We start from the raw sequence: 24,334 nt of genomic DNA on the forward strand, positions 1-24,334 counted from the left end.
CAACACATCTAGTGAGACATCATTAACAATAAACTATTTCCACAGCTCCTAACTCCAGTGACAGGATTGTCAAACAGGTCGCGTTTGGTAAGTCAGGGTAATCCTAACTAACAGGTTGGAAAGGTGATAAACATAATCAGTTCAGACTTTCACATCAAGTTGCTGGTCATACACTTTGGAGCACTAACAGCACCAAGATTCAAGCATATTTCACACGGTTATTTATGCAGAATTGTTACCACAAATGAAGACAACTTGTTTATTGCATACATAAACTGAAATAAAGCTTTTAACTATGAAGCTGATTGATAGTCACTTTGACAAAATTGACTGAATCATGTGAAATTGCACTGTCATTTGCTTTAATGTAATGGTAGAAAATTCTTTAGAAACTTCTTAAAAACAGTAACATGATAAAATAATTACTTTAGTTCAACAATGATACAGAAATTCAGGTGCTCTGCCTGTACTTGGAGAAGCACATAGCAGCACCAAGCACCACATACATTTCAAAATTATTAATATGTATGTTTTAAAGATATTAACACATTATCAGAAAATACTTTTTTTTATGAAGGTCCCTGAGTATCTCTCTGTATTTATCGTCTTTATAAGCAATACACAGAGCAAAATCTGTAGCTATTCAGAGGATTCTGTATTAATTTAGCAATCCCTAAGACTTGGATCTATTTATGGAACACTAAACGTTTACTGAAGAAAAGAACAAACCTTACCCCTAAATATAAAATTATTCCATAGAACATAAATTTCCAGAAAAAGCACCGTCGAAGAGCATTAATAAGTTTGGGTTTTTTCTTTGAAGTTGCCAGCTCTCTGTCCCACTCTCTGAAAAGGAACCAAAAAACAAGACCATTAAGTTGTGTGAGCAAATACATGAGTCTATGGCTCTGACATACTTCAATTCACTCAAGTATATCCAAGGAGATTTAGCTAAGGTGACTAATGAAAGCAAGCTTTGCGGAGACCCCAAAGACCTGGCCTTCATTGACTTGATAGATCAATAAAAGTTCAAACCTAGTTCAGCCACATATTTGGCAGTTTTAAATACTCAGACATACATCACCCCACAGGGAATTAATTCATGAAAAGGTCACATTGTATGTTTTAAAGAAACCTGCTGTACTTAAGACCAAAGCACAAATAATAGGCAAATAAGCGTTTTGGAGCTCTTCCAGTCTGCAAAAAGAAAACACCAACAAAGCATCAAAAATGTGACTTTTCTACTGCACAGCATTATTTTTAACCTGTGTTGCTGGGACAATAATTTTCTATTCGATAATAAACTGCTGATCAGAAGCAATGCTATATACAGAAAGCATATGTTTAGTCAAAATTCAACTCACAGATTAAAGCACTCCTAAGAATTTCCTCAGCTAACTCTTTTCTCCATTTTTCAACAGAATATTAAAGAACCAGAATATTCCATTTATAAACTATCAAAATGCATTAAGCATACCAATGTTCTCAATACTTTCCAGCAGTTTTGAATAGGTATGTCACACTGCACTTAAGTTTAATTGGATTGGCACAACAGTGCAGATGTGAGCCACGCCGGCACGCCAGGAAAAGGCATACCGGAGGCTGGGGAGAGGGACTGGATTTAGGCACTTGTACCTATAAGAGTTAGTCTCAAGTGTAGCACGGTTTCTGAATTAGGACCCACTGAAACAGGGTAGGGAAGAGAGGAAGCCTAAATGAGGAAAGTCAGGGCATGATTTCTGCAGAAGCAATTAGTCTTTCAACAGTGGTATCAAAGGAAATTAAGAATGTTATTTTGTTGAAGAAAAAAATAAAACAAGGTCTTACAAGGATATTTTGGGAAGGAGGAAGAGCAGAATAGGGAACTAACATGGAAACTGTGAGTCTAGCCTCACTAGTCAATGGACAGATGTCACAGGTACCTGTATATAGTAACTTAGAGCATCTAGGCGATACATCTGCACCGGGGATCCCAGTCAGCTCCAAAGGACAATTACGTGCTGAATGAGGACACACTTGAGCCAGTCAATGGTGCAACCAGCTGGCACCCTATGCTATTTAAACATTTTATCTAACAGCTTTTTAATAGATTTAAGTGATTCCTGAAACAAAGTTATTTTGTGAATCTTTCATACCTTTCTAGTTTTTCAGAAAGATTATCAGCAGAGTCCGCAGAAGGGATTTGATAAATATCTGACAGCTCCAACCGTCGTCTGTAACCCTTTTTCAAAATTGGTTTTGTCCATCTAAGCAGAAAAAAAATTTAAAAATCACCAGTTTCTGAGGTTAATTCTGGAGTTGCATTGTCTCACCCTGAATATTTTGTCCACAGCACCCAAATATTTTTATGTGCACACGCACACACACATACACACACACACAAAATATGACATAATATAGTGCAGCTCTGCATTATATTTACAGAACTATATTGACAAACATAGCATTAAAAGAATAATTGCAAAACCATTGCATTTTATCAGTTTTGGGGTGGGATAATGCCCCAAACTTCCTATTCAGTCAATAGCAGACAAATGAACAGGGGATTGAGACCTTTGTACTGTATTTCGAAATACGTGCTATGTCCATATAAATGAATAATAAATCAGAACTACAGTAAATTGGATGTATAAGTTTCATTCCTGTAAGACAGAAAATCTTAATATAGCTTGAGCCTTCCTTTGACAGCTTACATTGCAGTATGCACTTAACAACACACGAGATCTTTCACAGGACTCCTCATAAGATCTTCATTGCATCCATCATATGTAAACATTTTGCATTTCTTTTTTCAAATTAAAGGGCACACTGAATTAAACCAAATCAGGAAAAAACTCTACAATGGCTACTCTGTAGAGAAAATCTTCATAAGGCATTACTAATTTTATCGAACAATTCGGCTCCTGAAAGGCCTACGAATCCCCAAGTGCCAACTTGTACAAAATTTTGCAGAAGATTCTGTTTGGAAATCTTTTTGAAAGCACAGGACTAAAACAAAACATAAACAAGCAACCATAAGAACTAATAGTGTATTTTGAAACTATTTGAGTTTCTGCTTTACTGCCAATGCTTAAAAATATTTCCCTAAAAAAATGAAATGCCTGTGAAAAAAGTAGCTTGTGGTTGATTGCTGTCATGCTTCCATATGTAAACACAGATTGTAAAAAGAAAAAGCCCGCATGATTTATGATTATGATAAAAGTTATGATCTGCAAAACCTCAATCATTTCAGAATTTTTTGTTTTAAATTATCTTTATAGACAACAGTTAACAAAATTGCAAAAGAAATGCAATAGTCTTTCACATGGTCACTTAGAAAACACAGACAGCTTATTGGAGTTGCTTACCCATATGCCTGTAAGAACATGTATCATACACACAAAGTAATCCACATTCTCAATTGCAGCCTCTGATGGGGCAAAGAGGTTGATACAAAGGCAAAAGAACATCATCAGACACTCCACAAGTGCGAAAAGACCTTAGCGCAACAGTCAAAGCCTATTTGTGTGCACACACATGCACACTCTAACATTTACTTTAATGAAGTTATGAATCGTATGAGACACCAGTCTATAATCCCCATAATTCAGTAAAGCACAAAGATATTTCCCAAGTGAACAGTTATATCACACCCACTGCAAAGAGAATGTGTTCTAAGAAATTAGAAGATTATCCTTCATTTCTGCAATCATATTACAGTTTCAGATGAATCATATGGGCTTTATCTCAGCCTTTGACACCGCTGTAGCTGAGAAATAACACACAATTCGTGGTGTGTTACAGCGAGGCACCTAGGAGACTCCACTTTGGAGAGTCATTGGTAAAACATCCATAACCTTTACTGCTACTGGAAATAGGGGCCAATGTTTTCAGGGATGTAATAAAATAGATTAGAAGAAAACTTTTGAATTTAAAATAACACTGTTATGTGAAAGTCTTTTATGGCCACTGCAAATGATAAATCAGGTATTGATTTGTATTTTGCCAGCTCCTGATGGCAGAAAGGACCAGTCGCCACTGGCTTTTTTGCACATCTTGTGGAGAAATGGCTAGTCCCTGGCCTTTGGGAACAGAAACTCTCACGGACTGGCTTCACCAAAAATTCTGTATACGCAGATATTTTGGCAAAGATAAAATGAATACAAGTTATGGGACAGTAAACCACTACTGCAGCTAATGCAAGTAAGCAACTACTTCCTAAGCAACCTCTTTAATTCCCAATACCGTAGCTAAGTAATAACCTTGCTGAGCCCCTTAATAATGACTTTGAGACTGCAAGAAACAATTCCCAACTTGATAAAAGAGAAATGCTTTACAGTTTCAGGCCTTGTATGTTTTGGGAAAACATTTTTCATTGCACTGTTTCCCTCCACACATTTGATTTTATTTATACTTTTGATTAGCACCTACCCTGGCACTTTGCCACTGCCTGAAGTAACAAAACGTGACTGCATTTAGAAAGTGAGCAGAGCGGCTGTTTTATCACTTGGGGAAGGCGGCACGCTTAGCAGATCTCCTGTACACCTAGGAATGTCTCTTGTTCTACCCAGTGCTTAACCGGGTGCACTTATCAGTGCCACCTAAATTATGTGGTCCCTGAACCACCTTCCTCTCCCAAGTCAACAAGCTTGATGATACAGACTTAGCGCCGTCCTTGTCCTCATACCTCTGCTCATCAGGGTAGCTGCAACTATGGTAGATGAGCTCCTCCAGCCAGCTAAAGGAGCGGTGCAGACACCTTCCCCCAGGGACCTCTGAGTCTGCTGCCAGGTTCCTACCGCAGGCTGCTGGCAGGGCTTGCAGAGAGGTGTTCATCTCCCAGCTGCCCTGGCCTTGCTCAGAAGTCCCACCCTAACTAGATCTGGCCAATTTGCGAGCTGTGCCAAGTGGCTTCGGGTTGGAGCGCTAATCGTGGGAGGAGCTGGCCTGTCACGTGCTGTTTGTCTCAAGGCAGATTGTCAACAGCTGCTTGGGGTGTGCTGTCAAGAACTGTGGGAGACAGTATGTATTTTATCAAAAGGAATATACTAGACCTAGAATACATAATATCTCCTAACACCAAGCTTTTGCCAGGTTTCAATAGCATCCAGTTTACCATTACGCTCCAGATTCTTTGCAAAGTTTTGAAATGCAAAATGGCTATAAATTTATTTTAACTGGCAATATAATCTGTAGTTATCAATGTTTCTTTATCAGTAGGTAACTCAGCTCAGTCAGAGTTTGTCAATGAATATGGCTCTTCCATTCTTTGGCTTAATAGAAATGAGTTGCCAGTGTTAATTCTGAGTTTTTTCTTCTCGTGTTTGCTGAGAACAAGAAATTTATTTTGAAAGGAAGAGAGCAAGAAGGAAGGGAAACAGATTGGCTTTACAGCATTACATTAGCAAATGCCACCGGATTACTGGCTGGCATTTAATGAACTCTTTCACGGAGAAACCTGTAGTGCTGTCAGAGTCTTGCCACTAACTAGGAATGTTATTATGGGTACACACACATGAAACCCAGCAGGGGACAAGTTTCAAGGGTGTACAGTAGGAAAGAAGAAAAGAAGGAAAACAAGTTCCACCTCTATTATTGATTGCCTGTAGCAAAAAATACCTTATGAGCTTGATATGTAAATAGCATATACATAACATACTGTTTTAACTTCTCTTCTGGTAGATTTCTAATGACCATTTCTTTGTCATTCACTTTAGCAATATATAATGGATTTCCTACTACAGCTATTTCTTTCTCCAGCATGCTCAGCCTCATCCCACTCAAGCAAATTGTACCGATAGGACAGATGTCTTTGGCTTTCCAGAGAGTATTAACACAGACTGTTAACTTGTCAGTAGGATTTGACTCTCCCTTAAGGCTGCTTTGCATGTCACTGAAGACAGAAAGAGCCTCCGTGTTGCTAAGCCAACTGCCCAGATCTTCCTCCCAGGCGCAGGGATTCCCTGGCTCCATCAGACCCTCTCGGTCAAGAAGCACAGGGCGCTGGGACAGTGACAGAGCAGCGGGGCTGGGCTATCCAAGACCTGCAAAACAGAGCAGCTCTCCTGCAAGGGTCCCTGATCAGGCTGGTACCATTTCAACAGGCGTCCTGTGCACAACACAGCAATATCTACTGAGCAGCACAAAGGCGACCGTGGCTTCACTTCCTTCTGTTACAAAGCATTGAGACCTGTGCACAGTATAGTTAGGCATAGTGCCTGCAGCTCCTAAGGAACTGGACCTGAATCTTGATGGAGACGGAGCAAGAAAATTGCCTCTGGCTTTATCTTACCCCTTCTTTTAACAGTTAAGGGGAGGGGGGGTGGGGAATATAATCAAGCCATGATTATGATGCTTTGGAGCCTAAGTTCTGCAGGGTGTTTGTAGAGCCATGAATTCCTCCTGACTGCAGCAAAAGCCTGAGGTACCACGTAGACCTCAGACATTCACAAAAAGTCAAATGAGACAGGCCTCTCTGAGAGACTCTGCACTCCCATTCTCTCTCAAAAGATATCCATCACTCCGGCAGCAGAACAAATTGCAAATTGTTGCTTAATTTATACTGGAGGTGGCAGCTCTACTACACTCGAAACATGTTTCTCCAGAAGAGAGTCTGCTCCACCAGCCTTCTTCTCTGAGCATCCTGCAATGCAGCCGTACAGGGTGACCCTACCTCTGCATGATCCTTGCTAACAGATGGGACAAGTCAGCTTGCCCAGGGAGCGCAACTGCCAGGCACCACGGCCTAATCCCTGCGCCTTGGTTACCTTCAACAGAGTGGGGTTGCAGTTATTTTGTTTCAAATGGTAACCTGCTGAAATTGCATTTTATATATTCTGAAAACTACATTAAATCTTTAGCATTTTCCCTTTAAAAACAAACAAATGTAACACTCTGAGCTTAATATTTACACATAATTATTGCAGGGCTTCAAAAACGGAGGTAACTGCAGACCCTACTCATTTCTGCTTTTTTTTTTCCAGATCACTAACATTAAAATTTAAATTTCTTCACTAATAAACATTTCTTCGGCATGAGGTATTATTTGACATGGAAATTATTTAGCTGCAATATCATCGACTCTGCCACTAGCTGTGAGCAGCACCATTTTAAGAATAATCAATGTTCTGCTGAAACCCCAGGATTTCAATAGCGAATCTTAATTAGGATTAGTCCACAGCAGTTCTTGGGGAAGGCTTGCATTTTTATGTCCAGCTTTTGCAAAGTGACACTTTTTCAGATTATTATCTAATTTCTAAATGTTTTTGGTGATTCAGATTTTTAGCAGAAATTAAATACTTTTTCCTTACAGTTAGTAAAATGGTCAAAGTATTTCAGCTTGCAGAACTACTGAGAGCTATTTTTGAGGAAAAAATGAAGTACATTAGGGGGTACAAAGATATTTAAGTACTGTTACATGCAAGGATAGAATACATTCTGTCAATTGTTTAGATACCCAAGTCAAGTGTAATATATATACTGCAGGGTTTTTTAAGAAGCTTATCGAAATAACATAGTGGTGATGATGTGCTATGAGCACAGTTTGCAAGGCCGTTTCAGCATATACCTACAGTAAGACTGGCTAGGAGAGAATGTTTCTTCATCTTCACTTTTCCTCAGCTATATATCCCATAGCAAGAATAAGAGAACAGATTTCTTTCACGTAGTCCTTTGAAAGACACTTAAAATGGGCAAGGAACACTGCAGAAAGTTTGCATCAGCAAACAGAGTTGTGCTATTCATGACTGAACTGCATTTGAAAAGCTCCCAGATGTGTCGCTAATGTGACACCAACAAATTTCACCCAATTTAACACTCCACTGCCTCAGCCACACGCGTATAGATGCATTTCATAACAAATTAGCATACAATTGTACATCAGGTGCAATGGCCCTTTCCAAATCTGTAATTTGTTCCAACCTTGGTGACTGATATGTGATCCCGTATAAACACCTTCAAAACTGGTGAAGAGATTTGTGGCAGTTTGAACAGGGGAGGAGGAAGAGGAAGGTGGGAAGACTTTTTTTTAATTTAAATACCAAGTATCAAAAGGTAAATCACCACTACAACAATATGGAATTAATCCTGAATTATGGGCTGCTTCTCCTCCTACTTGCTTTTTGCTATCTTCTCTGTATCCTGGTATTTGATGCTGCCACTCCTCAGCCTGACCCTTGCAAGTTAATGAGAAAATGTCACATATCTTCTGGTTTCCAAAATGATCTTGGACTTCGAGCAAAGCAACATTGGGTTTTTGGGGTTTTGTTTTCTTTGTATTTGTTACCTCCAGAGAAATAAAAGCATCCGAGATTTTATGGATTAACCTTAAACTGAGTTAAGTTGAAACAAGTTAAAGTGAAATATCAGATTGATTCCAATACAATAAAGGTTCACATCCTTTATTTTAAAAGTTGAAAAAAAGTTTATAAAAAGATAAATACCAACATTAAAACATGGGAATATACCTGAAACCAAGTACCTTTCCCAGCTGTCACATAGGATTTTCTCCTCAGGCACAACCTTGCCCATGGAGTCAAGGCATTAGTATTGCAACAGGCCACCCCAAGTGCTGCCTTTCAGGATCGATCCCCTCTCTCACCTACCCTCTCCTCGAGGAAGGATGCTTATCCATATCTGACAGGCAGGAGGGTTCTGATTTCAAGGGAAAAACAATGCCATTTCAAAATATGTCTTAAAAGCCTATTTATTCTCTCCTAATTTTGGGAGCTTCATGACAGTGTAGCCTTGGTTTAGCTACTTGCTGACTGTGAAAATGCTCATGCAGATCCTTTTGCTTATATGAGAGGGAGTGATATGCAAACACAGCCTGTGAGCTCTTGCTCATCTCACCCAGGCATACCCCCTCTCTCATGGAAGGCAGATTAATTGCATCTACAAGTTTACATTGCAAAATTTGGAATATGTGTATCACTAAAGTCTTCTTTATATGCTACAGTTTAATTGGACCTTTGACTTATTTATTTTAGAGGACATAATGTGACACATTATTACCCAGATGTCAGGTTGGCACCATCCTGCCCCCACAACCACTATACCTACATACATACCCTGCAAAGCAGTGGGGGTGAAGAAAAAAAAAATCAAGATAATGGCAACTTGTAGAACTCTCCTGCAATAAGTCACCCTCTTCTCACCAGTTTGAAAATTAGCATATTCAAAAAATTTAGGTATTCAGAGACTGAGACTCTTTTGTATGAAAGAGGTGATAACTGCGGGCTGTAGAAAAATTCTGAAATAACTTTGTCACAGCAGAAATACCGTTGTGCGATTGAAGTCCTGGACAGGAGATCTCAGGCAGTCTGCACTGACTCCACCATATGCTCCCTGGACAAATAACAATCCTTGTACACCCCACTTTCTTCTCCACAGAGCTAATAAGGAAACTCCTTTTTAGCCCATCCTTTGTGCTATCTACTTAGACTTTAAGGTCTTCAAAACAGACTTCCTTATCAAATATTTTCCAGTGCCTAGTACAGTAGACTTCCAATTTCTGTTAGAGCTTTTAGAAGCCTCTATAATACAGATAATAAAACTACTTTCCATGTCATTGCCTACAGTATTAAAAAATAATTCAAGGATTTGGATGGATTATTTTCTATCCCGCCAAAATCAAATAAGCATGGAGGGGAATAAAAAGGTACAGACAAGTCTGTAAATCTTTCAAATGCTTGATCATTTCATTTTGAATATCAAGATGGTAAGTTTTCCTCCTGCAGGAGGAAAAGAAGCTTTACATACATTTCAGAAACTCAGATGCAACTTGATACAGGCAACTGTGCTTTGGAGGTATAAAGCAGCCAGAGAAGGGCACTGTGCTACACAGCATTTGCATTTCTGCTCATTAGACCAAAGATGCAGTATCAGGCTGAGCAAAGGACACAATTTAGCCTTATTATTAGAGAAGATATCCCTGTGGCTGAAATTATTTCAGAGTAGGAGACTCAGCGTCCTTTCTCCAGTTCACTTCAAGTTTCATATTTTACCTTGGAAATATTAATAGAAGTCAAATTTTCAAAAGGAGTCCAAAACTTGCACGCATGTCTTTGAACCATCCGGGGACTGACTTTCAGAGGCACCAAGAGCTTGCTTTCAGACAGGTCTGACTGGCTGGCAGACCAGCAGGTCTCCAAGGACCACCTGTGGCAACAAACAAATGACCAGGCAGCCTCACGGGGCCATAATCTGTTCTGCAGCTGCATCTGTGCTTGGTTGATTACCTGGGATCATGATTACCTGGGATCAGTGAAAGGCAGGTCCTCAGGACTAGACCCATAAAGGGCCTTAAGAATATACTATAAGAAATTTGCCTTGTGTAAGTGTCTAAGCAGCTGTCCCAGCAACTGCGCCGTCACACTGTGCAATTCAATCCTCCTGTTCATAGCTGCCAATGTAGACAGAGCCTCCCTACTCAGAGAGGAAAGATGAGCAAGATGCTACAGCTAGGTATTGATAGGGGATGCTCCAAATATATGTTTGATATGACAATTTCCAGACACCTGTCCTCTGGAGTGAAATTTATAGATATTAATTAGGTCTTTAAGCTTCCTATACAATACCTGGGATTTTTAGGAACTCAAGACAGTTTCAGGGGAAGTTTTGAGGACAAATGTACACATTAAATCCCAAACTTCTCCAGAAAAATAGGCACATAAATCCTTCTCTATTCAGGGATCAAAATCCTCGTACCCTCTTGGTATTAGCTCTTAAGATACATAGTTCAAGGATAGAGCAGGTACTGCCTAGGGAAGGTCTGGCTTTAGTTCCTTTCTCTGAGTGGGATTCAAACTAATTCTCATGAGAATGCCTTTGCAAACCAGAAACTATCTTGGTCAAGGCACTCCCGAACTTCCAATTAAGACTTAATTAAGCTAGAAAGAGTGAAAGAATAACCATGACTGTAGCTCATGGGCTAGGTACTTTCAAAACTTAAGTCCTGGATTCTGTTATCCACCCTAAAGGCTATTCACAGACTTCATAAAAAGTGCTCTCAGAACAGAAATCAGGACTTGCAAACAAGTTTCTTACCTGGTAGACTGCAGAGTCATTCTTGCTCTTCTTCATAAAAAGTGCCCTCAGAACAGAAATCAGGACTTGCAAACAAGTTTCTTACCTGGTAGACTACAGAGTCATTCTTGCTCTTGTGCTTTAAAAAGAATAGCTGAGCCAGAGATAGAGAACTAAAACAGCTTCACTACCATACACTGGTTACACTGGTCCTAATTCCTAGAAGAAGTGAGGTGTAGAATTGAATTCCTTTTCCTACCCCTTTTCCTACCCCTACACATGGCAGAAGAAGGTATCCAACATTTATCCCCTACCTGCTCAACTCTTCTTGGAACCACTGGACAGCTGCATAAAAATGGGCCAGGTTACTTTTTCTCTGGTTTGGAAAGAAAGAAGCGACTAGAGCAGGTCTGATGGACTGAGCCCACAAGAAGACATAGCACAAAAGCTGGCTTAGTTTGTATTTCTCATCTGGATTTAATAATGAATCAGGCACTGAACTACTCGGTCCTGCCAAGACAGTTGTCACATTTGGTACGTGCCAAGGCAAAAGTATATGGTTAGAGAGTTGGACAGGAGCACAAGGATTGCCTTTTGTGAACTTGTATTTAAATATCTAAATTGGCATTAAAAAAAAAACAAAAACAAAAAACAAACAAACAAAAAAACCAAACAAACAGAATTGTCCCAAAGTTGCAGCTATTTCTGAAACTCCAGCAATAACTCAGTGTTCTGGTACCCAGCTAAAAATTAAATAGTTTATTAACTCACCTTAATAAAACCATAACAATACTTCCTGATCTCAGTTAATCTACAATAAAAACTAGGTGATTGCAAAGTACTCTGACGTTGTTTGCTACAAAAGGTACGGCCTTGACCCCGCAAAACCCCAGGAACATAAGTAACTATTACAAAGACAAAAGTGAAGCTTCACAATGAATATGAAGTTAAGCATATGACCATCTGATCACTTCTGCATAAAACTCTATTTTCTTTAAACAAGATAAAAAGTTGCCAGAGCACAGATAAATGTCTTGCACGTGGTTGGGAACAAAAGGGGTCAACTCTGAAAATGTGATAAGGAAAATAAAACAAAACACAAAAGAAACCCTGAAACCCTAAACACTTAGTGTCTAGTGCTTTATAATGGAAGATCTCAAAATACTTGTCTCCACACTTCATTTCTTCACCACGAAAACACAGTTTCTAAAGTAAAATTGTTCAAATTTTAGGATGCAAGTTGATTTCTATTGTCTAAATACTTTCTATTATGACCCCCCCAAGCAATTCTCTTTTTTTGCCCCATCAGTGTCTCTAATCTTGGAAATCCAACAAAAGGGTAACATTTTCCCTAAGACACTATTCCTTGTACACACATGACAGTTTCTCACTTTTTGGCATAAAGAATTAAGAAAAAATGTACACAATACTGAAACATGTCTAAATTATTCACTTATGAGCAAGGAACTCCATTCTGACTTTAACACATTTAAACCTATCCCTCTAGCCCAGACAGGACACATTATGAAGCAATAAAACCTCGCCAATAGGTTTATAGACATCAGTATCAAGACGCTGATAACAGCTCATACAATATTACGTAATAATATGACATTTATCAGCAAGATTTTCTGACTAATAACAACTAATACTTTAGCATCACTTTTGCTAACGCAACCTTCAACTTATTGCGTTATATTCAGGTTGGTACTTCACACATAATTGCATAGGAGCCTCCTCTAAAAGTTACTTCACTGAAGCATTCTGTGATGTTGTACTTGAAAGGAACTATTTCATCGTCATTGGAAAAAGCAATCTTTTTTCCATACACACCTTTTTGGTTTGTATTTTTTTAAAAAAAGAAATAATTTACTATCTTATTTCAGATATAATGCCCTTGAGTTCTGTCTCACACATTTTCATGGAAGTAAAGCATGAACTAAAATGTAGGCATGTCCTGGAGTGCTTTACTAAATACGATCGGTATCAGAACCCAATGATGTGTGTAGATTCAGTTAAAACACTAACAGAATACTCTGACATCTTAGAAAACCTTGTTCCAATCTCACTCATGAATCACTACTTTGTGGATGTTTCCAGTTGAGTGGACAGGTCTCTTGTTACTGATACGTAGCCAGTGTTTCTGACTTTGTAAAGCTCATCACAAATAATATACTTCGAAGTACTGTGAAATTCTTATACCTTGAAGAATCTTTGCTCTGTGATAACTTACCTTTTAATAATCTTTAGCATTGATCTTGATCTACTTTTGATGAGACAGAAACTGATGGAATCCTTGAAGACTGAAGGAATGCATTTTAAAACAAGCTAACGTTTCATCGCTATAAATAATGTATGTTTTTAAAATGCTTATTTATTTTTATTATTATTATTTTATTTGTATTTATTTATTTTATTTTTAAGAGAAAGACATCCTCTCTGCCAATTTTGATGTAATGCATTTTCTTATCTTGTGGCTTGCACTTTTGTGACCTTTTCAATTATTTCATATAACATTTGTGAAGAAACAAAGACATTCACAGTGTATGTGGTAAAATGCAAGTAAGCAGAGACTTCATCATTCACAGAAACATCATTCTGAAGGTATGAGAACGATATTAGATACTTTATAGATGTACACATATAATTTTGGCTGTTCATACCCAGTGAACTGAATGTTTACATTAATTGCCTGATTTTTCTATGAATCAATGTTACTATAAAGTTTTGTAAAGAAATTTCTCTGCTCTGGTCAATATTCATCATAAACATCTCTTTAACTTTATATACTTAATTATCACTTCAGTTACAGTCAGATAGCTGGTACAATATAATGTATCAGGCATGATAAGCATGATTCAAAAATCATTTAATTGCCTTCAAAACTTTGATTTTAAAATACCAGATTAGACTCAAGGATGGTTAATTATGCACTTAATGAGCATGAACTGCATCTGGTTTCAGCCACAGGAACTTTAATTAAGGTAGGAGTCAGAAGTATATTTGATTTATCTTATTGGGGTTTTTTCTTGACACCTTCAGCATCATAGGTTCTAGGAGAGCTCTACTCTGATAGAAGCTTTACAAGTAAATAACATGAAATAGAACAAGTGGCTCCTTAAGCAATGAAGTTAATATGCAGCCTTATTTCCTACAGATTTGTATCTTATACTTGACAGGAGCACTGAATGAAGCTTCTTCTATGGAGAATTTGTACAGGCTTACACTCCCACCATCCACATTCCCTGGCTCTAACAGCATTTGAGGGCAGGTGTGGCTTCTTTACCACTGCAGCAGCACTGGAAGACACCTCTAGGATCCTCACCTTCACCTGCATGTTTGTAAAACTTCAGGTTACATTTGGGATCCTTCCCCGCTATCACATCTGGCCAAAATGAGCTAAAGTGGGGGAAGCAGGCAAACAGAGTCCTTCATAGAGACCCACTTCCCTTAAGAAACTTTTAGAAAAGGTCCAGACCAACCTGCTGAAAAGGAAAGCTATCCCAAAAGGATTAAAAAGCGAGCTAAAAGCCCTCATTTGCACAGGCAGAGACCTCGTGCCAATGTTATGGTTTTACATCACGTGTTCCCATTTCAGGCACCATGTTCATGTCTTACACAAGATTTCCTCCCTCCCCTCCCTGCTGTGTGAAAGACCCTCAAGTAACAAAAGGGGGAACCAGCACCCTGGCAAAAATGGTGGCGTGTGGGCCAAAGACAGAAAGATTATTTGTGCTTTCCAGTTGGCAGTGTCATTTCTAGCAATGTCACATAAAACATGTTCAGTCTTCTATATTGTCTTATAAAGTACGTTGTGCCTAGGCGTTGGTATTGGCTCCTTCTTCTCTTTTTATTTGAAGTTGTGAGAAAGAAAAGGCTTTGCTTCTAAGGGACTTTGCTTGTAAGAGAACACTTTCAAGGCTTACAAGGAACTGTTTCCAGTAAGATCTTGTGTTACACTTGCACACTGAGCAAATGCTAAACACCCGAAAAGCCGAACAGAAGGAATCCTTGCTCTGGGAGCATTTCCCCTCTGCTCCCCCCCACCCCGCCCTGTTCTCACAGTTTACAGTGAAATAACATATCAACTAGTTGAGCAATTTACCAAAGGTTGCTCAAATTATGTCATAAATTCATCTGTCCGGGTCCAGCGAGGGTTTATGACACCTGACAGAGAGAGCCCATTCCTGGTGCTAAAACCCCAGCAACAACAACAAAAGAGAGGTCTCGCTACTCGGCAACAAGCGAGACTCCCACCGCTCTCCCCACAGACCCTTCCGGAGCTCACAGGCGCCCAGCGCTCGGCCCCCCTCTCCGCCGAGCAGGGGGGGAGAGGAGCCCCGGCCGAGCCCCCGCGCCGCCGGGGCCCGCCCCTGCCCCTGCCCCTGCCCCTGCCCCGGGCCGCACGTGGCCCGCCGCGCCGGGGCTCCCACCTGAAGAAGAGTTTGGAGAAGATGTTCGCCTTCTCCAGGGGGGACCTCTGCATGGTGCCGGGAGCTGCCGTGCGGTGCCGTGCGGTGCGGTGCGGTGCGGTGCCGTGCCGTGCGGTGCGGTGCGGTGCGGTGCGCGGGGGACCGGCGGCAGCCGCTAATCGCTGACGCCTCGCTCGCCCGCTCCGCTCCTGCGGCTCTCCCACCTTATCCGCTCGGCCGGCTCTGATGTCACCGCCCGCCTCCTGCCCCTGCCCCTCTCCCCGCCTCTGCTTTGCCCAGGTTCAAAAGCGGGAGGGCTGGGGGCCCGGCCCGCGCCCTGCCTGCGCCGCCGCCTCCCCCGCCTCCCCGCCGCTCCCGGCACCGCGCACCGGGCGCGCCCTGCGGCTCCCCCCGCGGCCGCCCGCACCCTCTCCTCCCCGGCCGCACTCTCCTCTCCTCTCCTCTCCTCTCCTCTCCTCTCCTCTCCTCTCCTCTCCGGCTCCCCGCCGGCTCCCCGCCAGTCCGTTACCTCCTCCCGCCGACTCCACTTCGCGAGTCACCCCACCCCGGGTCCCCGACCTCCCCCCGGCACTAAGCCCCTCGCCCGACCAGGGGCCGTGGGGGAGAAACTACCGCTCCAGACGCGGCCGCAGCGGGGACAGCGCAGCGAGGGGAGCCCCCTCGGGGCACCGAGACCCCCTCGCCCGCCGAGCGCGCAGCTCCCCACCGCAGAGCCTGCCCCAGCCCACCGGCCGCCCGCTCGCTACCCCCGAGACCCGCGGGAGCCGAAGCCGGGTTTAACGGGGCTTGGCTTGGGCGGGTGTCCAGGGACCGAGCCAGAAGCCCCCGTACCCCCCCGGCTGCCCCTACACCTGTGCGCGGTCCCGCGGGAGAGGGCAGCGGCGCGGGGGGCTTGGGGCAGAGGGCGGGGGGTGAGCCCAGGGGAGAATAAATGCGATCGGCAAGCGCAAGCATACCCGCTTTGAAATACGCTTGCTTCAGCTTTTCAAGTTTTCTGACAGGCACAGCTACCTGAACCGAGAGAAATGGGAACTGAAGGTATATCCTTACGAAGTTTAGCCCAAACACCCAGATTTAACGCTGAAGCTCTTTCTGAAGCGTTGTACACATGCCGTACAAACAAAATCACCGCTTTCATAGGGCACAGTAGAAAGCAAGTTTCCAACAAAACAAAGAAGACAAGAAGCAGGAATAAGAGCTTGTGATTTAATTGTGTATAAGACTTAATTTTATTTAATGCTTTATTGTGATATTTACACACTCCAGTTTCCTTTCACTTCTGTAACTTAAAAAATTACGCATGGAAAAGGTCACGCTTTCCTAAGCGGGCAGCTGCTCCCCTCTAGACCGGCTCTGTAAAGAGGCAAACGTGCTTCCCTATGGACCTATAGATTACGCTACAATTTAACCAGCTGTTACTCCTTGCAAACTTTGCAGACATTTTTTACTTCACCGCTTCTCGCTACACCCCACTGTGCTTTCATAAAGAATTTCTCCTTGCCTTGGCAATTCTCCCTCGCAGACTGCGGCTAGCCGAGAGGTGCCCTCTTACCCTGCCACCGCACCGGGCTCCTTTGTGTCTCAGACCTCCCTCGGATCCTTCCCCATTCTGCTTTATTAATGACAAAACCAGTAAGAAACACGGGGCAGGCGGGACTCCAGGAAACTGTCCGCACTTTATCATGTCCTCAGACAATGCGTGGAGGCCGGGCTAAACCCGCGCGGGCTCCAGGACGGCAGCGCGGAGCCCTTCGGCATCCTGCCACCTAGTGGAGCCCGACCCAGGCCGGCGCCCCGCACCCCACACCCCACACCCCGCACCGCACCGCACCCCGCACCCCGCACCCCACACCCCACACCCCACACCGCACCGCACCGCACCCCGCACCCCATACCCCACACCCCGCACCGCACCCCGCAGCGCAGCGCAGCCGGCACCGCACCCCGCACCGCACCCCGCACCGCAGCGCAGCCCGCACCGCAGCGGGCACCGCACCCCGCACCGCAGCGCAGCCCGCAGCGCAGCCCGCAGCCCGCGCCGCACCGCGGCCGCCGGGAGGAGGCGGGACCGGCCGCTCGGGGAGTTTGGTGCCGGGCGCCAGGGAGGCACCTCCCGCCGCTCGCTGATGCGGCGGTGGCAGCCGGTCACCCTTCCCGCTCCTCCAGCCCCGCTGCGCTCAGTGATCAGGATGCTCAAGCAGGAGCCAAGATCAGGATTCCGACCCCTCCTCTGCCGGGCTCGGGGCAAGGCTGCCATCGCACACGCTCCATCCACCGCCTAAAGAAGTTCTTTGGGTAGGCCCTGACATGCAGATCACCTAAGTCTCCAAAATTCCTTCACTTCGTCAGAAAATGGTGACATGCTAATTTAAAGACAGCCCGGAAACCGAGCCTTCTGAGCAATACGCACCCCCCTGCTACGGGCTCTTTCCCTTTCTAGCCTTCGGATCTCTGGTGCAGATGGCTAAGGCAGAAACTGAGCACAAGATTAGACTTTTTTGTAATTTACATTAGAAAGTGAGGTATGTTAGTCATTTAAAACCTTTCGTGGATCAGGTCCAAACCGCTTAAAATGTCAATGGCTAATGGAGTGGTTTTCATAACAGTACTGTCCCTGTTGCTGTTACCACCAGGGCTGACTTACGAGCATTGGTAGCAAATCTGGGACTAACAAAGACATCCCATCAGTCATTGCTGATTATGTAATTTTTTACATGAAAAATTCCACCACCTTTTATATGTCAAGCTCTCTAGATCCCTAATTTTGAACACTTCTTCTCTAAACTAAGAATATTTCTTTGCCTACTTCCTTAAGTGCCAGCTATGGCTATGTTCAGCACCACCAGAACCCGGGGAGTGACTATTTCTCTGCTCCGTGATCTGATAGTTTTGCAAATAACTCAGCTACTTTCACACACACACACACACACCGCGCAGTCACAAACTCCTAACTAGTTGCGTTTTACAGAATTATTTCTTGTCATTTTTCTCTTTACTGTTTGCACAAAGTTTCCACTGGTACATTTCCTTGCCTTTTTTTTTTTTTAACTGAACATTCTGTAGTTTCAGAGCAACTGTTATTCCTAATCTTTTCAGGGATCTTGAACATACTCAGCTGACATGATGTGAAAAACTTGTCATTAGCATTACTGTGAGTAGGAATAAACTGTAATATTTCTATTCTCTCTAGGGACTGAAACACCTCAAATTTCAGTATTATCTATGAATTTCATTTACATGACCTTCTTTTACTTCCACAGAAATGCAACCCGATATGACAACAGCTACTTTATCCTTTAATTGTATCCACATCTACCATCTATCTGACTTTACTCTGTATCTCTGAACAAAATGTAGTGGGGCTGAGTTGCAGAGCCAGGTGGCACATGAACAGGAGGACGAGTAAAGGCCGGTTTCCTGTGCCACTGCTGCAGTAACTCTGGCTACCACACTTGTGCGGGGGTACCTCAACCAGGTGAGAACCGACGACGTGCCATGGTCAGTCCGAAGTTACACATGTGAGAAACAGACTGGCTGGTTAGATGCTTTCATGTTCGCAGCACCTTGAAGTTATTTATACCCTGGGGACTGTAACCCTGGTCTCTCTCCTGCCCTTGGGTACACGTTCCCATCCCCCTCCAGGACCACCCAACTGTATGTAAAGCTGCTTAAGGCTTCTGGTCTAGCTGAAAACCCCACCGGAGTGGTGCATTTTCAGTGGGATCTGAACTCTGGAGGAGGAAAACTCACTTAGTGCTGGTGCCGAGGTAAGTAAGGGTGCGAACCCTACAGCAAGGGGCAAGGCAGGAGAAAGGCAGGGCAGGGCGAAGACTGGCTTTAGCTGCCATGGCGTCACCAGTGGAGTTTTGCATCCCCTTTCTTAGGTACAGCAATACATTAGGAGTCTGGACCTTTTTTGGTTTTTATCCAGCTGCTGATTATCAAGAAGGGTAGAAAAAATTAATTATATTTGAATCTTTGATTAGCTAATGTCAATGGACAAAGGGGTAGAAATTATTAGTAGAAAGAGAAAGCATGATCATGTTAAATATCATCTCCTTAGAAAACGAAGCCAAGTAGCTGCCAAAAGTAACACTTTAAGTCGCTGATTTTTTTGTTGTTGCTTAAAATGAAAAAGTGTTTTGTTCAGTCACATAATTCCAATCTTCTGAAAACTTCATTCTTTAAAATAGCCCTGACAAAAAAAATGATTCTTTGGTGCAGGGATAGGGTGAGAGAAAACAGGTATCAAGGTGAAGTTTATTTTCTTTGTTCGGTGGTTGAAGCAACCAGACCTATTAATCAAATTTCTAACCAAACCCTCAAATTTTTCTGAATCTCTTAATTAATTGGAAACTATTTTGGTTGTAATGTTTCACTCAACCCAAAGGAAGTCCAGTCTATTCTCCAGATTTTTTTTTAATAAAAGCAGAGAACTTGATCCACAAATCTGACAGTGGTCTTTTCTTCAAGCTTCCCTGTGCCCAGCCAGACTCTAGCACACCTGGGGTCACTTCCTCATTCCACGTGATTTAAATAACGGTGGGAGGTGGTGCTTCGAATCCTCTTAGATGAATGCCCTTAAGATATGGGTCAGGTATAGCTCCTCAATATCTCTTGTGAGATGGCTTAATTTCATCTAACTTCCAAATATTCTTGGGAGCAGCAAAAGCAGTCTGGCCACCTTTCCATGGGGCAGGGCTTTACTTTACCCTACAGTTTTCATTTACAAAAAAACGATTACTCTGTCTCAGAGCTGCTCACACACCAAGACAGAGACAACCTAAAAAAAGGGTTCAAAATCATAAAGCAGTAACAATGAAAGAACTTTGCCAACTAGAATTGTAAGTGTATGTATAATTTAATATTCAACAAAAGCATTCTACCTGATGGCTTACAAATATCTGGTCTTAGTTGTTGAAGTCCCCACAGTACTCTCTAGTTGTGGATAAATTAGCAATGTCTTGCTTTTCGTATTGCTTGTCAGTTTTCGCTTATACTACTACGAATTCCAAAGAGATTCTCTATTCCCAGGAAATATAATGAAAACTGAATCATAACCAAGATAAAAGCTACAGCAGCATTCCCTTAAAAAAAGTGAACTATTCACAGGTATTTACCAGGCAAGTAGATTTTGAGTCCGCATTCGTAATACTTTTAGAATACAGATGGACAGAATATTTTATTTTTAGATGCAGAAGGTGCCAGCCTGACAGTTGCTGGATCCATTTACATGAGCAAAAACTGTAACCCAATGCATCGTGTTAATACTGCTAAAATTGCTTCAGCCAATGCTTTCAGTATTTGCAGATTAGCATTCTTAATCTATGCACACCAGATACTTTTGGGAAGCAGAGTCATGTATGCTTTCCCACACTGCATCATCAGTATTTGACTATGTCAATTCAGCACATGGTCTCAATAAATGCTGAAAACAGTTTAATATTCCAGGGAAACTAAGCAGATCTTCTATCAGGCATGTATTTCTGTGATACAAGGTATGGAGCTGGGAGGTGAAGTACTGTGAAAGTACCAGACCTTTCATTCTGGAGAGGCATTTTGCAGAAGACCACGTTTTGATAAGCTCTTACATGGAAATCATGAAAGGGAAAACAGCGATGACTACATCACAGGCCTGAGGTAAGAACAGAATAGCTGTGTGTTGGTGTTTAGTGCAACTCATACTGAATTTGCAGAGGTTGATTCTACTGACACTCCAGACCAACTTCTTCAAAGCACTTCAAATTGCATATAATTTTCAACAAAAATTATAATGTAACGCTAAAAGGAACCATCACACAAAAGTCACACATGTTCATATGCTGCCACTTGGTTATGAAGTTAATAACAACTGCAAGAATACCTTTTCAAACTGGAAGGTATTTTTAAGCCTTCTGAAATTGTTGATGCACAATAAGGGAAATGAAAATGTATTATTTCATTCAGAAGCACACGATTCTGTGACAACCCATTTGTACTGATGGATGAACCCCAGCATATCAAAACCAGTAAAAATTTTTAGATCTGCTGAAGTGTCATCTTGATCTGCCTTGCTACACAATCTATCAAAATACTCACTGAGGTCTTGCTGACTAAACTTACATTGAATAAAGTCCTGAAGGAACTAGAATCTGAGAAGAGGCAGTTTAGACTGTGGCCTTGATTACATAAGAAAGTCATACTACTAATTTTTAAGCATGAATTCTAAAAGATTTGTTAAAATGGTGAAAGCCCTGCTGATAGTAATCCTCATAATGCCAAGATTTGTGGAGGATTTCGTCAGTTTGGACACAGCTTAATCAGAAATGAGAATTGTCCTGGCGGATAGAGCGCCTGCATTTAAAAAAAAAAAAAAAGAAAGAAAAAAAGCAGACACTGTTGATAAATACTGAAACTAATGAAAAAAACCAACTTTGAATCAAGATGATGCAGCAATATAACAGAACAGTTATCGTATGTAGGGTGTGATGGTTTAACCCCAGCCAGCAACTAAGCACCACGCAGCTGCTCGCTCACTCCCCCCTGGTGGGATGGGGGAGAGAATCAGAGGAGTAAAAGTGAGAAAACTCGTGGGGTGAGATAAAGACAGTTTAATAGGGAAAGCAACAGCCACACACGCAAGCAAAGCAAAACAAGGAATTCATTCACTACTTCCCATGGGCAGGCAGGTGTTCAGCCATCTCCAGGAAAGCAGGGCTCCATCACGTACAATGGTTACTTGGGAAGACAAACACCATCACTCCGAATGTCCCTCCCTTCTTTCTTCTTCCCCCAGCTTTATATGCTGAGCATGACGCCATATGGTGTGGAATAGCCCTTTGGTCAGTTGGGGTCAGCTGTCCCAGCTGTGTCCCCTCCCAACTCCTTGTGCACCCCCAGCCTACTCACTGGTGGGGCGGTGTGAGGAGCAGAAAAGGCCTTGGTCTGTGTAAGTGCTGCTCAGCAGTAGCTAAAACATCCCTGTGTTATCAACACTGTTTCCAGCACAAATCCAAAACATAGCCCCATACTAGCTACTATGAAGAAAATTAACCCTATCCTAGCCAAAACCAGCACATAGGGGCACAGTCTTGCACTTTACACTTGATAAAACGTATTTCGTTCTTTGGAAGCTGCAGTAGAAAATTACCTGTAGAACGTTTTCTGAAGACTTTCAGGGTTTGTTTGCTTTCAGTCTAAAATAAACGTGAGAGGAGTTAAGAGCCTGAGAATCCTAGTCTGACAAGCTTGCAAGGTGTATGTTTCCAAAGATAGCTTTAACTTCTTCCTCTTCATACTGTCATGTAATAATCCTAGAACAATGACATTATTGAAGTTAAAAGGGCAAAAATCCAAGACTGATACCTTCTATGACTCGATACATTTAAGATTGCACATGCTGGCAATCTTAAACAGTTGAGCAACAAAGGTTATTGAACCACGTAGAGCATAACAAAAAGTGCTTAATTATTTACAACTGTTTAAAAGAGAAAGAGCTTGAGTTCTGTACAGAGCACTGAGATTGGCATCTTCTTTACTGGAATCTTACTGTAAAGATCATGCAGTATAAACTCTGCCATGTGAATCCATGCAGTGCAATGAATCCTTAACCCACTGCTTTTTGAAAGTGTACTTAGTTTGATTTACGCTATTCTTGCCTAAAGTAATTCCATATGGGTCCAAATATTTTCTGATCTTAATGGAAAAAGTTTGAAGCAAACACCACCATTACTCAAGTTACAGAAGAACTGTAAGACTTGGTCTTTTTTGCTAGTCTTGAAATAGCCTAATATTGCCACTCCAATTGCCTCTTCAGTAAGGAAGTGCCTCAACCTTCAGAACAAAAATTCAAAATAAAAAATAAAGGAGGGATAACCACCCCCCTAAAGATACCCAAGGACTTTGAGCTCACTGTGGGGGGAAAGGGGGCAGACAGTGCTCCACATTGAGACAAAGGGATGGGTGACATACAATCCCCTGTTCTCCATGCAGTTTTCTCAGCATTCTCAGCCCAAGTCCATCCCATTTCCACAGGACATGCTGAGATTCAGGTTAGTACGTTAAAGCCCTGTGTTTAGTCAGGCTTCAGAAAACCTATAGTGTTTTCAAGTACAAAAGAACAAGGATTGGGCTTGCTGACTGACATTTTCACAAAGGATTTTCTCCCAGCCAAAATGAGAAGTGATGTCTTTTTTTTTTTAAATGGCAGCTGACAGCAGAATATTATGAGTTACTAAGTTTAATTAAAACTCTTTCACATGGGACACAATGGAAAATTTATATGAGGTGAAAAGTGTTTCTCATCATGGGATCTTGCACCTACTTGTGCTAAGCCAAACAGGTGCAGCTGTATTTTAAATAGTTAAGATTTTTGAGGCTAAAAGCAAGACCTTTGAATTTGTGTACACTTATGTAAAGCTGTGATTTACTTAAGCAACAGTAAGAGAAACCCACTTACATAGCTATGGAAGATAACTGCCTTTTTTTTTTTCTTTACCAAATACTTTGCGACTTTGCTGCAAGAAAAAAACTTACATTACAGGAAGGTAAGAATCATGTTAGACAATCTCAGCACAGTGATATCAGTGACAAAACAGGTATCAGCCTTCAAGAAGTTGTCCACAGAACTGGTTGAAATAAGCATTCCTCCACTTAAGAAGGAATTCCTGAGATTTAAGAATTCCAATGACACTTTTTAATAAAAATTGCTAAACCACTGGAACTTAAAGCTTGATCATCAAACCCAGCCTGCCACTGTTGCAAGTAAACCTGCAGAACAATTCAGTAGTGCACACCTCCAGATGCTGCAGGCCAAAAAATACTTCCCAGTGTTCCAGGAAAATTAAGACTTATTGTAAAATACTGGCTACCACAGTTACACTGCAAAAATAAGGGAGCAAGGGACGTTAAGGGCATAT

The 24,334-nt window shown here is 42.1% G+C and overlaps 1 protein-coding gene across 1 annotated transcript in view; it reads right to left on the reverse strand.

Moving 5' to 3' along the window:
• Positions 1-15,490, reverse strand: part of CFTR (CF transmembrane conductance regulator) — a 92,765-nt gene extending 77,275 nt beyond the window's left edge. Inside the window, exons 1-3 of the mRNA XM_072871591.1 lie at positions 15,438-15,490; positions 2,136-2,246; positions 735-846 (exon numbers count right to left, since the gene is read on the reverse strand). Coding sequence (XP_072727692.1) covers positions 735-846; positions 2,136-2,246; positions 15,438-15,490 — 276 coding nt within the window. The remainder of the gene's footprint in view (positions 1-734; positions 847-2,135; positions 2,247-15,437) is intronic.
• Positions 15,491-24,334: the final 8,844 nt, after the last annotated feature.

This window comes from Ciconia boyciana, chromosome 1, assembly GCF_034638445.1.
Source record: "Ciconia boyciana chromosome 1, ASM3463844v1, whole genome shotgun sequence".
NCBI lineage: Eukaryota > Metazoa > Chordata > Aves > Ciconiiformes > Ciconiidae > Ciconia > Ciconia boyciana.